At 58.1% G+C, this 14755-nt stretch overlaps 2 protein-coding genes across 2 annotated transcripts; both read left to right on the forward strand.

Moving 5' to 3' along the window:
- The first annotated feature begins 1062 nt into the window (after nt 1-1062).
- Nucleotides 1063-6358, forward strand: PTMS (parathymosin). Its single transcript, XM_040233516.1, has 6 exons — nt 1063-1099; nt 1539-1981; nt 5112-5183; nt 5363-5441; nt 5567-5628; nt 5803-6358. Exons 1-6 carry the CDS (start codon nt 1063-1065, stop codon nt 5851-5853), a joined length of 744 nt encoding a protein of 247 aa, XP_040089450.1. The 3' UTR covers nt 5854-6358.
- A 1294-nt stretch (nt 6359-7652) lies between these two features.
- On the forward strand, nt 7653-14354 carry LAG3 (lymphocyte activating 3). Its single transcript, XM_040235020.1, has 8 exons — nt 7653-8247; nt 8550-8697; nt 9049-9308; nt 9951-10214; nt 10625-10900; nt 13184-13426; nt 13722-13849; nt 14131-14354. Exons 1-8 carry the CDS (start codon nt 8187-8189, stop codon nt 14287-14289), a joined length of 1539 nt encoding a protein of 512 aa, XP_040090954.1. The 5' UTR covers nt 7653-8186; the 3' UTR covers nt 14290-14354.
- The last annotated feature ends 401 nt before the right edge of the window (nt 14355-14755 follow it).

Below are 14755 nucleotides of genomic sequence, written 5' to 3' on the forward strand. Positions count from 1 at the left end.
CCCCCCCCCCCCCCCCCCCCCCCCCCCCCCCCCCCCCCGCCGGGGCGAGAGGGAGGTAAATGAAGCCAGAGAGAACAGAGATGGAGAGGGTCAGAGATCGCTATAGACATAAGCGAGTGTGTCAGAGAAATAGCGAGAGATGGAAAGATCTGAGCAAGATGGACAGAGTTCGGCAAGGAAAAACCTGGGTGGGGCTCCAAGATTTTTGAGGAGTCAGAGACTGAGAAACTGATAGAAGAGTCAGAAAGAGAAATTGGGAGGTGTGGACACCAAAGGACCAAAAGAGAGGGTATTAATGGACTCAAAGACTAAATGGTGCCGATGAGTCGGTTATGTCTTTTTTTATTAAGAAAATGAAAATGATGACTGAGGGACAAATACAGGAGTGCGCATACACCAAAGATATCTTGGTTCAAACCCCAGCCTTCCATTCCATCCATCTTCCCCACGACCCTTGCTACACATCCCAGCTGCTGTCCCCTCCTGAAACTCCAAACTTCTCAAAATGACCCAGGGACTGAGACTGAGGGCAAGGAGCTGAGGGTGCGTGGAACAGTTGGGGCCTGGAAAATATAATCCAGAAAGGCTGGGGAAGATGGCAGCAGAAGAAAGAGACACCAAGAGAGGGAAAATGTGGGAAATAAGGACGTGAAGAGGAGGAAGATGAGCTAAAGATGCAAGGCCGGTGACAGACTCAGATAAGACAAGAACAGTGTTGTCTGGAGAGAGAGGGAAGGCAAACAGAGATGGGAGGTAGAAGAGGGCAACTGAGGAGTGAAGAGGCGACAGAAGATAAGAGATGTGAGACAGAAATGGATGAGACGGGATGAGGAGAGATGGAAGGACCAGGCAAAGAAAAGTGAGGTGGGATGGGCAAATAAGAAAGGTCGAAGATGAAAAAAGGGAGAGGAGATTGGAAGGCCTCTGAGTTCCCTCAGATCCTAGACAAGAGCAGGAATGGAGGAACCCAGCCGGGGTCACAAATGTCAGCCTCAGGCACGACGGAGGGTGGGCTGCCTTTCAGCTCTCCCACCCCCTCTCAAGGCCACCCAGAAAACGAAGATGCCGGAGGAGAGGGGAAATCCAGCGAGAAGTGGAAGTAGCTCCAGCCCTCTTCCTCCTCTTTCAGCTTTTGGTTTCTCAAATACCTGCCCGGCCTTTCCATCTGCTTTCCCCCCACCCCTTCCTTTAGCAAAATCTCAGGGGCTTTTTTTTTTTTTGGAGGGGGTGTCGGCAGGATCCAGGCCATCCCTCTAGTCCGCCCCCAAAAGCCAGACTCGACGTTCGCAAGCAGTGGGTAGGGATTCGGGGAGGTCCCTCCCCGCAGGAACCCCACCCCTTCCCACCTCCGCGCCCCACTCCATTCTCCGCGACCACAGTCTCTCCATTTCCCCCTCCTAGTCTAGTGCTCCCTCCCGCCTCGCGCGCGCGCTCCCTCCCCTCGCTTTCATCCTCCTATCCCCACCTCTCCAACCTCCGCTTTCATCCCCCTCCCCTCTCCTCTCCTCCCAGCTCCCGCCTGCCCCACCCCTGGGAAGCCCCTCCCGTCGGGCAGCGCCGCTTTATAAGCGGGTTCCCTGCCCGGGGGCGGCCGCGGCTGGTCGGCGGCAGCTCTGCGGGTGCGGGGGCGGCGAGCCGAGGACCGAGCCACCACGGCCTGAGCGCGCCGGCCACCGCCCGCACCGCCCTTCCGCCCGCCCTCCGGACGGCCGCAGCCCTGCGGGTCTCCGCTCCAGACCCACCCCCGCCCCACCCCGCGCGCCTCTGCCGCCTCTTCCTGAGCCCCAGCTTGCCGAGCGGCCGCCGCTGCCGCTGTCGCCGCCGCCGCCGCCACCGCGCCAGGTTCCGGCCGCGGCCAGCCTCTGCCGTCCAGGGCCCTTCTGTCCAGGCCCCGGGACCCCGACTCCCCGCCAGCCCCGGCCCCGGCCCCGGCACCATGTCGGAGAAGAGCGTGGAGGCAGCGGCCGAGTTAAGCGCCAAGGTACGGGCGGGGTCGGCTGCGGCCCGGCACCCGCGCGCTCCCCGGGCTCCGCGCAGTCGTGCGCCCCTGGCCGCCCCCGACGGCCTCACACTGCTGCCCGGACGCGGGGTCCCCGCGGACCCCACTCCACCCTCCCCCCGCGCCCCAGCCTGGCGCTGCCTGCCCCGCTCCGCGCGGCTCGCGCCAGCGCCCTCTAGCTTCCCGAGCGCCGCGTTCCCGGCTCCCGGCCCGGCCGCTCCGGCCCCGCGCGGTCCCCACCCCTCTCCGGCCCCGGCTCGCGCGCTTCCACTCCGGCCCGTGCCCGTCGGAGCTCTGCGCGTCTCTTCTACCCTGTCCCCTCCCCTGCGTCCCTCTCCGGTTCCCCGTCCCCCGTCTCTCCCCTTCCAGTCTGACCTCACCTTCCTCTGCTAAGCGGTTTGAGAGCCTCTGGTGTAAACAGGGCTCTCCCGGGAGGCTGCTCCTCGAGGCCCCTCCCCTCGAGGCCCGACCGTCTTTCGCTCCTCTGCTCAGACAGCTACTGCCTCTATTTTCTCCTTCCATCTGTACCCATTCCTTCCTCCACTGGCCTTCAGCTTTCCTAGTCCCCATAACCGTCCTCCAGCATCTCCCCCCACACTTAAAGAATCTTGAATTCCTAAATATCTGAAGAGGGCGGGCACTAGCCTTCGAAAAAGCTGGGGCTGCTTAGCACTGCATGGCATGGCATCGCGCCGCCCCTGCTCTCATCAGCTCCCTTCCCCGGCCTCATCCCTTCGCCCTTACCTCTCTGCCAGCCTTCCTCTAATTTCCCTAGGGAACCCACTGAGTGTCGCTTGGGGAAATTAATTCGGCCAGGGTTTGGGGGCTGGGAGCCCGACCTTGGGCGGGGGTGGCTGCTGAGGAGGTCACAGAGGTCTCCCGGAGGCCAGGGAAGTGAAAGGGGGAACCAGTGGGATTGGAGGCAGTGGGAGAGAGGGGCTCCGTGTGAGAGCTGACAAGGTGTGCCAAGCGTCCCTCCGGTGGCATGTGACTTCACTGAGTAGGTGTCTTTGTGTGTCTGAAATCCAGCGAGTGTGTGGGACTGCCCGTGTCAGTTACATGTGTGCATGCAGAGACGTAGCTGTTCCGGGGCCCTGTTGCCGCTTTGTGAGTCGGGCGAGTGGCTCCACTGTGCCCTTGTGCTGCCTCGAGAGTGTGTGCCAGAATGCCCAAACACCGGGCCATGTGTCTCCGGATCGCGTGGGCGCCCCTCTGTGCCGTGAGTGTGAATCAGTGTCAGCCTGTGTCAGTGTGTGTGCCTGTGCTGAGTAAATGAGGCCAGAGAGTTGCTTAGCACAAGACTTAGGTCACATACCCCCCTGGAAAAGGGATCATAAAAGGACAGTGACCAGAAGGACAGGACGGGACCAGACAGGGCAGGAGAGGGCCCGGCCCCTTGGACTTTGGCCTCTGGTAGACTCCCTCCCTCCCTGGCACTCACTCACTCTCCCCCACTGCATCAGCCCCATGAGAAACTTGGGCCAGGGCCACAGAGATCTGGTGCTGGGACCCCCAAAGAGAAGCCAAGGCTCCCCAGGCCAAGGCTGTAGGGGAAAGCCCACCAGGTAGGAGAAATGCCATAGTGACCATCTGGCAGAGAAATGAGGACAGCAAAGTGGCATGGGGAAACGAAGTTGGAGTGAGAGGAGCTAGTGTTGTGTGTGCCCCATAAAGGGAGAAGGGAATTGAGCGTCCTGCCTGGCCAACCACCCCCACACCAAACCTCTCTTACCCCCAACCCTGCTCCAGAAAGGACACACCCTCCTAGGGTGATCCACTCACCCAGAAAACTTCCATCCCCATGGAATCGGATATAGAGTTGCACACCAACACCAGATCCCATCTGATCATCCAGAGCACCACAGTGCCTGCCAAGGGGTGGGGTGGAGAGAGGACTGGAATGTCAATGGGAAGAACCGATGTGGTGTCCCCAGAGACTAGGACTCTTGTGAGCACCTCTCTCAGCCACATCACATCAAGACAAGACATCAAAGGTGTGCCTGCTGGGGTCTTGAGAGAGGGACCAGTGTGTGGAGGGAGGGGACTCCAGGCAGGTACCTTATTCTCACCGGCTTTCCCATCCCACCCACACAGACCTTATGTCTCTTCCTGTACCATATCCTGTCCCATAGACTTCCCCTTCCACGGTTCCCTTACTCTGCTCCTCCTACATCCCCCAGAAATGGTCACTCCTGCCCTTCTACACACCAGTGCATATACCACACCAGGGTACACACTGTGCTCATGCGCACACTCCAGGTGGTCGGGAGGAGGAAGCCCCCTTGGCCAGGAGTGGGCAGAGGTGAGAGAGGGCACTGGGAGTTGTCCCCCGCGGGCTCTTCTTGTTCCTGTAGTGTTGGGCCAGGTAGGAGCCTGAAGATGAGGGGGGCACACAGATGGAGAGAAACAAAGGCTTTCGAAGCTGAGAGGGAAGCAAGAAGGGATGCCCAGGAGAGAGTCCTCCGGAAAAGGCCCCAGAGGTAGACAAAAGGCAGAGCCGGGCCTGCAGTGGGAGGGGGCAGGCGAAGGAGGGACCTCAAGAGGGGGTGGGGCGTCAGGGCTGCGAGCAGATGGAGGGGGATTTGCTTTGCTGAGCTGAACTCTTCAGCCGGTGAGGCTGGGCAGAGCTTGGTGGGGGTGGAAAGCGATTACCTTGACTGCCTTTCTCCTGGCTTCATCACTCTTCCTCCTCCCTTGGGGAAGCGGTCTGGTCTCAGCCCCTTCGCGGCAGCGGCGACCCTGGGACCTCTGCTGGGTCTCTGAGCCGCCCTGACCACCTTTTCCATTTTCCACCCCTCTAAGCTTACTGGGGCTTCCCTGGAGGCTCGACGGTAAATAATCTGCCTGCAATGTGGGAGACCTGGGTTCAGTCCCTGGGTCGGGAAGCTCCCTGGGAGAAGGGAATAGCAACCCAACTCCAGTATTCTTGCCTGGAGAATCCCATGGACAGAGGAGCCTGGCGGGCAACAGTCCATGGGGTCGCAAAGAGTCCAATCGGACTGAGCAACTTGACGCACAAGCTCACTGCAGAGGGAGAAGCGCAGCTGGAGGGAATTAAGGGCAGCAGATCATGTGTGGTCAGAGGAAGGTGACCTCTTTCTCTCTCTTGTAGGACCTGAAGGAGAAGAAAGAGAAGGTGGAGGAGAAGGCAGGCCGGAAAGAGCGGAAGAAAGAGGTGGTGGAGGTGCGCAGGGGTCACCTGCCCGCTGGGCCCCCAGCCACGTTCCCCCGGGGCCCGCCTTTCCGTGACCCCGCCCACCAAGTCGCCCCGCCCCGGGGGCCCGCCCAGGCCCCTTGCCATTGGCGGGGACGATGGGTGGAGGCACTGGCTAACCTGCCGCCTCCCTCTCCCGGTCCCCGCAGGAGGAGGAGAACGGCGCCGAGGAGGAGGAAGAAGAAACTGCCGAGGACGGCGAGGAGGAGGATGAAGGGGACGAGGAAGGTGGGGAGGGGCGGGGAACCGTCAGGGTGGGTTTGAAGAACTAAAAGCAGGGCTGAGGGCCGCCACAGGGGGTCTCTGCTGGAGCTTCCAGCCCTTCCCCCAATGACCCATTTCTGGCTCCTCAGATGAGGAAGAAGAAGAAGATGAGGACGAAGGGCCCGCGCTGAAGAGAGCTGCTGAAGAGGAGGTTTGGGCTGGGTTGCGGGCTTGAGGGGCTGTCAGGGATGCAGCAGGGCCGGGAGCCCTTGGATTTGGACCGAGATGCCGGTGGTGCAGGGGTGCAGGGCGGGGTGGGCTGGAGCAGGACAGGGGCGGTCCCACTCCTGGTTGACAGCTACCCCAGCTCTTTCCCTCTCCACAGGATGAAGCGGATCCCAAGCGGCAGAAGACAGAAAATGGGGCGTCGGCATGAGCCCCCTGCCAGTGGGCTGGGGGTGGTGGGAGGCCCATCGGGGCCTGGAGTTGGGGGTGGGGAGCACCGCGTGCAACCACTCTTCACCTGGCTCCCTGCTCTGGGCCCCGCGCCAGAGTTGCCGCCCTCTCTTCCCCCAGCCTTCTCATGCCGCACCTACATCCTCACTGCCATCTTCCACCTCCTTACCTGCTCCATCTGAGCTCCCCAGCTGGTCCCCAGTCACCGCCTCCCTCTCCTTCCTCTCTTCCCGCCCTTCCCACAGCCAGCCTCTCCCTCCTTCAATAGCCTCTCCTTCCTAACCTCTGCATCCCAGCCTCACGTCATCCTGCCCTGCCCATCCCTACCCTGCCTGATCCCTGGGTCTCCTCCCTCAGATCCCTTTCTCTCAGACAGCGCCAGGACGGGGTGGGGCCAGGGTTGGGGCCGCGCCCCACAGCTGCCCCCCTCCCCTCCCCTTTTTTTGTATAATTTAATAAAGAAACGGTCGCGCTTCTGTTTTTAACCTGTCTCCTGCTTTCCCGGGGCCCAGGGCACATTCTGTCTGGACTCTTCCCCTCGGAAAAAGCAGCAGTACCTTCCTACCACCCCACCCTCCACCCCCTTGAGAAGATAACTGCTGCACTCCGGGGTGGACAGGGGGCGCTGTGGCTCGGAGAGCCGACTGGCGTCCTGGTTTTGAGTTCCTGGTGATACTCCTCCCAGCCACACACACCCCCTGTGCTGCGAGCCCACACCAGGCTAGACACTGCTGAGCCCAGTGGAAAGCTACCAAGCCCTACTGTGCTGAGCCAGGCACAGAAGTAGCCTCAGAAACAGGAAGTCCCACCCCTGAAGTGGGAGAGGGCAGGCGGCCTAAATCTTGGCCTCCTTGGACACAGTGAGAGTTGGCTGGCACCGAGGAAGGCAGCTACCTCCTGGTCAAGCTGGGAAAACTCCAGGGCTCTTGTGGTCCCAGGCCTGCTTGAGTTTTGGCTCCTTAGCCTGGGTGGGGTAGGGAGCATGAGTTCCCCTCTGGCCTTCTCAGGCTTCCTTTCCTAGTTCTGCTTCAGTTTTTCCTGAGTTTGAGCTGCAGGATTTCTGCATTTTTTCCGTATCACCCTCTCAGTTCAGAAGCTCTGGATTGGGAGAGCCTGCTGATTACACAGAGGTCTAATCACAGGAGTGTGTGATTCATTGATGCCATTCACCCCAAAAGATGAGAAGACTGGGAACTTCATTGGAAGTCCAGTGGTTAAGACTACAGGTTTCCACTGCTGGGGGTGAGGGTTTGATCCCTAGTCAGGGAACTAAGATCTTGCATGCAGCATGGCCAAAAAATGAAGATGAGAAGACACATAAGTCATCTGGCATCAGGACTACACACACACAACTTTTGTCTTCACATTCCCTGACCTTGGCAAATTGTTTAATCTCTGATCCTGCCTCAGTTTATGCATCTGTACAATGGGGGATAAGATTAGATTTCACGAGTTACTGTACAAAGTGCCCTGCATTGCAATGCCCAGCACATAATGAAAATACAGTGTAGCTATTCTATCCCCTGTGCTTAGGGTGCCCTTCAGACCTAACATCTTTTAGAGTTCAATAAAGCTTCTAGGGGTCATTTGGGTGGGGAGGCAGGTGGACAGGGTAATGAAGTTCTGGGACATTAAGGGATGAGCACCAAGGGAAGGGCTTGCCAAGAAAGTATGAACCTGGGGCCTGGGGAGACAATTCAGAAATGAGCAAATGGGTACTTCGAGGCAGAGGCAGAAGTTCCCCCAGGAAAGAGAACAGTCAAGGGTGGGGGAGGGGGAGGGGGCGGTGGGGACACCCAGGACTGAGGAAATAAACAAGGGGAGCGCCACCACAAGGGTGGAGGGTAACGCTGCTGGGAATCAGCCCCCTCAGACTTTCCACTGCGAAGCGAAACTGTGAGCCCTGGGGTGTTGGGGGGGGCAATGGGGAGGGGAAGTGGGGAAGGTGGAGGGAAGGCAGAAGGACAGGGGCCAGGGCTCTGGGAGCAGTAGAACAGGCTCCAGCTCAAGACAGCCACTGTGCCTCCCTCTGCCCGCACCCTGCCCTTTCCTGGGGACCCCAACCCCTCCCCTGACCCCGGCCTCAGGCCACCTGATCTGGCTGGCTCTCCTCTAGACTCCAGCTTCTGGTCACTGGTTCCTCCCTCTCTCTCCAAGCCTCCATCCCTCTTTTTTCTAGATTCTCTTCCTCTGGCTTCCTCCTTGCAGAACCTCTCTTTCAAACTTTAGTCTTTCCCCACTTTCAACTTTTGTCTTTTCCCACTTTCCGACCTCTTCCCTTTGGAGGGCTGTGTGGTCCAGGCCTCGGGGGAGATGCTGTGGGAGGCTCGGTTCCAGGTCTGGCTGTTTCTGCAACTCCTATGGGCAGCTGCAGGTAAGATGGGGACGACTGTCTGGGAGGGTTGACCTCCAGATCCATAGCAGAAATTCAGCAGGGAGCTCCCGGTGACCACACAGATGCCAAGGTCCTTAGATTGGGTGGATTCTCCTATGCCTTCCTCGGGGCCATTTTCAGCCCCTAAAGCCTCTCTTCATCTCCCCCTTGGCAGGGAAGGGGCAGAAGCCCAAGGTCTCCCTTCTCCCCAGTTTCTCCCTCGGGAAACCCTGAAGCTCCTTCTCTGCTTTGAAGTCTCTCGGCTCATGGCCCCTCCCCTTGGCCTCTCTTTTCCTCCCCAGTGGAGGCTCCAGAGCCCGGGGCAGAGGTCCCAGTGGTATGGGCCCAGGAGGGGGCTCCTGCCCAGCTCCCCTGCAGCCCCACAATCCCCCTCCAGGATCTCAGCCTTCCGCGAACAAGACAAGTCATTTGGCAGCATGTACCAGAGAGGTATGCACCCCAAACTGCGATGACAGGGACCCCCAGATTCAGCGGTAATGGCATCTAGATTTAGGCTCTAAAGCCCAAGCCAGCCGTCTATAAATACAGAGGCGCCCCCCCATTCCTGCCCCTCCCCCCATCCTCTGCAGACTGCTACTCTCACACCTGCATCCCCAGGCACGGCTGCCTCTCCGGTAGTGGATGGTGCTGGCCCAATCGGAACGAGGGGACAGGACGGTTAGCAGTTCAGAAATCTTCCCTTTGGGTGGGCTCCTTCATCCTCAAGGTGTGGTTGGACTGCCTCTTCCCCGGGGCTTCTTCCCCTCGGATTTCTCAGTCCCATCTTTCTGTCCCGTCCAGTGGCTCCGCGGCGCCCACCCCCCGGGGTCCCGGTCCCCGCCGCTACACAGTGCTGAGGCTGGCCCCCGGAGGCCTGCGCATTGGCAAGCTGCCCCTGCAGCCCCGCTTGCAGCTGGAAGAAATGGGCCTCCAGCGCGGGGACTTCTCGCTGTGGCTGCGCCCGGCCCGACGCGCCGACGCCGGCGAGTACCACGCCGCCGTGCGCTTCGGGAACCGCGCCCTTGCCTGCCGCCTCCGTCTGCGCGTGGGCAGGGCGGCGGGTAGGTGGGGGCGGGACGCGGGGAGCGAGGCTGGGAGGAGGGCGCCCGGTATCCCGCCGCCCAGGAGGCAGGAAGGGCAGGGCAGAGGCTGCTTGTGCTTCTAAGGATGCGCCCCAGGCCCTGCCGGAGAGCTTCCAGCCCAGGGGCGGAAGGGGGTGGTGAGTCTGCCTGCAGGATGGGAGGTGCCCCCAGACAAGCACGTGTGTTGGGGGGAGGGCTCGGTGGAGAGATCGTATCACCCCTTGAGCTCTCCTTACCCCACCCACAGCTGGAGTGCCAGGGTGGAGGAGGGGAGGCACCCCTTGGAGGGGAGACTGAGGGGCTGGAGTGACTCAATTTAGATACCTGTAACTCCGAGAGTGGGCTTAGGGAGATCCTCAAGCAAGACCTGGAGAAGGGGAGGGTAGCCCAAGCCAAGTGAACTGGAGGCAGGGGGCGGGGGAAATAGGCACCGGACCCTTGGGCTTGTATTTGAAGCACCTCCAGGGGCCAGGCTCTGGGCTGGGTAGGTGGTCTGGAGGAGGGTTGGGAGGGAGAAGACAAGGAGGTCTACAACCAGGCACCTGTTTCCGGGAGCTTCCAGCTTAGCTGACCTGACGTGTTGGGCAAGCAGGCTGATCAACCTTCTCTGTCTTTGTCCAGTGACCGCCAGCCCCCCAGGGCCTCTGTGGACCTCCAGCTGGGTCGTCTTGAACTGCTCCTTCAGCCGCCCTGACCTCCCAGCCTCCGTGCACTGGTTCCGGGGCCCAGGCAGAGTCCCTGTTCAGGAGTCCCCACATCACCACTTAGTTGGAAACTTCCTCTTCCTGCCCCAAGTCAGCTCCTTGGACTCTGGGACCTGGGGCTGCAGTCTCACCTACAGAGATGGCTTCAATGTCTCCATCACGTACAACCTGAATGTTCTGGGTAACTCCTCCAGTCTGCCTTCACACTTGACCACAACCCCTTCCTGCCCCCTGACACCTTCTGCTGACTTCTGAGCCCCCAGATCAAGTCTCTGGCAGCGGATGACACCTGTGATTACTCTGGGCCTCGCTGTCCCACCCGTTTCTTTTTCCTTTATGGCCTTTCCTCAGCTTCTCCCCTTTGAGCTTTTCCCTCGGCCATCCAGCCTTCCTTGCCAGCCTTTGGTCTTCTGCTTGCCAGCCCGCATTTGGGCGTTCTTGGCATCCTTTGTTCATCCACCTTGTTCTGCTCCTTAACACCCTTCAAACGGGACCACTTCCTTCGTGTTTCTGCCCGCCTCCCCTGCAGACCTAGTGCTCCAGCCCCTCTGTACTCCTCAGCTTTAACTCGGGGTTCCCTTTTCTCCGCAGGCCTGGAGCCCCAAGCCCCTCTGACAGTGTACGCTGGAGCCGGTTCCAAGGTGGAGCTGCCCTGCCGCCTGCCTCCCGGCGTGGGGATCCAGTCTTCTCTCACTGCCATGTGGACCCCGCCTGGGGGAGGCCCTGATCTCCTGGTGGCTGGAGACCGGGGCAACTTTACCCTTCGGCTGGAGGCTGTGGGCCATGCCCAGGCCGGGACCTATGCCTGCCGCGTCCACCTGCAAGGGCGGCAGCTCACTGCCACTGTCACTTTGGCAGTCATCACAGGTTAGCAGGTGGGACAAGACGGGAACGGCAGGTTGGTTGGGCAAAGACTGGGCAAGTCCACCTCACGATGCCAGCCCCCCGGGCACAATTGTGCGGGCTGCCCCCTTGGCCTCTTCTTTTCTCACCCCCATATAATGAACAGAAACTGAAAATCTCCCCTGAGTCACTGGATGAATGTTCCACCCTTCTGTAAGGGACTCCCCGGCTCTGAATTGGGGGGAGGGTCAGAGAAGTTAGAAGGAGAGGTCACAAAAGTTTGAATGTTTCCAAAGAAGTGGAATATTTATTTTCAGAATTCTTGCCCCTTTTGGAGCCAGGGATTGAATTAAAGTTGCAGGAGGCAATCTGGACTGGGGGGAGTTGATAAATCAGTCCCTTAGTCAGCAAATAGGGCTTCCCTGATAGCTCAGTTGGTAAAGAATCCACCTACAATGCAGGAGACCCAGTTCAATTCCTGGGTCCGGAAGATTCGCTGGAGAAAGGATAGGCTACCAATTCCAGTATTCTTGGGCTTCCCTGTGGCTCAGCTGGTAAAGAATCTGCCTGTAATGCAAGAGACCTGGGTTTGATCCCTGGGTTGGAAAGATCCCCTGGAGAAGGGAAAAGCTACCCATTTCAGTATTCTGGCCTGGAGAATTCCATGGACTGTATAGTCCATGGGGTTGCAAAGAATCAGACATAGCTAAACGACTTTCACAGTCAGCAAATATTTACTGAATGAGGGCTTTTCAAGACAGTGTAAAAGAAACATAGGAGAAAACACCAGACTCAGAAAGTATGTGTTGATTGATCAGTAACTATCACAGGCTTGTCCGAGTCTGCAGTGCTCATTTATAGCCACTAAATAGTAGTGCCACATAGGTAGTAAAGAAGCCACCTGCCACTGCAGGAGACATAAGAGACGCTGGTTCGATCCCTGGGTGGGGAAGATCCCTTGGAGGAGGACATAGCAGCCCACTCCAGTATTCTTGCCTGGAGAATCCCATGGACAGAGGAGCTTGGTGGACTATGGTCCATAGGGTTGCAAAGAGTCAGACATGACTGAAGCAACTTAGCATGTATGTGTGCACATAGTAGGTGCTTAATAATGTATATTGGTCGAATGAATAATGAATCTACTAATAAATAACCCATATCTCAAAGACTAGGGCTGAATTTCCACTTGCTTCCCATGTTTCTCTACCTAGATATGGTACCCACACTCAGCCTCACTCTGAACCCCATCTTTTCCTCATACCCAGTCCTCTTGCTAAGTCACTTCTGCATCAGTAATTCCAATCGTGTTTTACTCATCCTGAAACCTGGCCTCCTTCCTCCTAATCAGTTGCCACAGTCTGCCAGTTCTTTCTGTCCAAGGTCATCTTCTTTTTTACTATTATGAATTTTAAAAATATCTACTCATGTCATTGTGGGGTGTGGGGTCTTCGTTGTAGCATGCCAGCTTCTCTCTAGTTGTAGCATCAGAGCTTAGTAGTTATGGTGCAAAGGCTTAGTTGCCATGTGGTATCTTAGTTCCCTGACCAGGGATTGAAACTGTGTCCCCTGCATTGGAAGGATGATTCTTAACCACCAGACCACCAGGGAGAAATATTGTTGTCTGTGTTTTACAGAGAAGGAACTTTCTCAAAGTCACATAGCTGGGAAGAGCCAGGTTGGGGCTAAACTCGGGTATCTGTGCCATCAAGTCTTCAGGGGCCTGTACACCACGGTCAGCTCAAGGTCCTCCATCAGTTGTCTCCTCCCACCCCCATCCCTCACCTCATGGCTTCCAGGTGCTCTGTCTCTAGACCTAGGGCTCGAACCCGGGTCTCCTGCATTGCAGTTGGATTCTTTCCCATCTGAGCCATCAGTTGGTCTGCTTTCTAGACATTCAGAAATGGGAATAGGGTTCATTTAGGGGACACAGATGTAAGCCATAGCATGGAGGCAGAAAAAGTGCAAAGTCTTCTGGGGACCAACTCACGTGACTGATATTGGGGGTTCTGAGTCTTTGAATAAAAGTCATGAAAAAGAATCTGGAAAGATACCTGTTTATGTGATCCCTCTGGGCCAGTTTGAGTTTGAACATTCCCCCCCGAGGCAGTAGGGAGCCTGGAAAGTTTGGGGGTAGCAGGGTGACCTGACCAGAGCTTTGTCTTGAGGAGATTAATTTGGCCTTGACCCCGATCTCCTCCCTTCAAGTTCACCCAGTCAGAGCCCAGGTGAATCAAGACTTGGGTGGAACCTATGCTTTCAAGGAATGGGGTCAGGTCCCACAAAGATCTCTTCCCTCTATTTTTTCAGTCACTCCCAAGCCCTACGGATCATCCGGCAGCCTGAGAAAACCCTTCTGTGAAGTGACTCCGGCATCCGGACAAGAGCGCTTTGTGTGGAGACCCCTGGACAAGCAGTCTCAGAGGAGTTCCTCAGGTCCCTGGCTGCTGACACCGGACGCTAGACCCCTCTCTCAGCCCTGGCAGTGCCATCTGTACCAGGGGCAGAGGCTTCTCGGGACTGCGGTGTACCTCACCGAGCTGTCTCATCCAGGTCTGAGACCCACAGCGCCACAACCCCAGCTCCAGACCAGCCCCCTCCATCCCACTTCCAGACCGAACCCCACCCCGACTCCTCCCTTTCCAACCAGGGAGCTGACTACGAGCTCTTCTCAAGGGCTGACCCACGAATTAGCTGAATGACCCTGGACGAGTCCCTTAAACTCTCTGGGTTTCATTGTCTGTAAAATATGAGAGTGTGGCTAGACGTCCCTCCAGCCGAGACCCTGTGTGTGGGGGGTGTGTGTGTGTGTGTGTGTCTCTGTTCCAATCCTGTCCTCTCTCCATAGGTGCCCAGCGCTCCGGGAGAGCCCTGGGGGCGGTGAGAACAGCTCACCTCCCTCTCCTCATCCTTGGTCTCCTCTTCCTGCTTCTGGTGGTGACTGGAGCCTTTAGCTTTCACCTTTGGAGAAGACGGGTGAGCCGGGAACCTTCCTCCCCAGTCCTCAGCATGCTGTCTGGCACCCCTTTCTGAGGAAGATGAGCAAAGCGGACCCTGAATTTGCCTCAGAGTCCCTCTTCATGAATCTCTGCACTCCAGGGATGCTTTGGGCCCGAAGGACCCAAGGAAGGCTCACGGGGCAGGGTGGGGTAGGGGGTGCTGAGAGGCCTGGGACCAGATGGACAGGGTGGGGGCCGGGAAGAAGAGCTTCTTCCCTTTCCCCTCTTCCTCCTACCCTCCATGTCTTCTTCCCGCAGTGGCGACCCAGAAGATTCTCTGCCTTAGAGAATGGGACTTACCCCTCTCAGGCTTCGAGCAAGACAGGGGAGCTGGAGCCAGAACCAGATCCGGAAGTAGAACCAGAACCGGAACCTGAGCCGGAGTCTCAGCCACAGCTGCAGCCGGAGCAACCCTGACCTGCAGCAGGCAGCCACCCTCGTCTCCGCAGCTCAATCCAAATAAACTCCCCGTCAGCAGCAAACCTGAGTCTGGCCCCTTCTTGCCTAGGGGATGTTCTGTCTTTGCCCACCCTCTGGGGCTCCCTTCTCACACCGGCCTTCTGACCTACTTTCCCCAGCCAGGCTCACCTCTTCCCCTTTTCCGTTCCTGGTTTCTTGGAGAGTCTCTCTTCCTGGTCTCTGTCTCTCTCTGTCTTGCTCTTTCTCTCTCCTGAGTAGTCCTTTTCCTGAACGTCTGAGAAGCCCTCACTCCTCTAGCCCGTTCCTCCGTCCTTCTGCTCACATTGTGCTGGCTGCCCTGGTTTCCTTTATTTTTGCTGTTTTGGCCCCCCTATGTGCGCCTGACCCTGAGCACTGTCCTTGGCCCTCTGGCTGCAACACACACACACACACACACACACACACACACACACACACACACACA

Source organism: Oryx dammah, unplaced genomic scaffold (genome assembly GCF_014754425.2).
Source record: "Oryx dammah isolate SB20612 unplaced genomic scaffold, SCBI_Odam_1.1 HiC_scaffold_29, whole genome shotgun sequence".
Classification (NCBI taxonomy): domain Eukaryota; kingdom Metazoa; phylum Chordata; class Mammalia; order Artiodactyla; family Bovidae; genus Oryx; species Oryx dammah.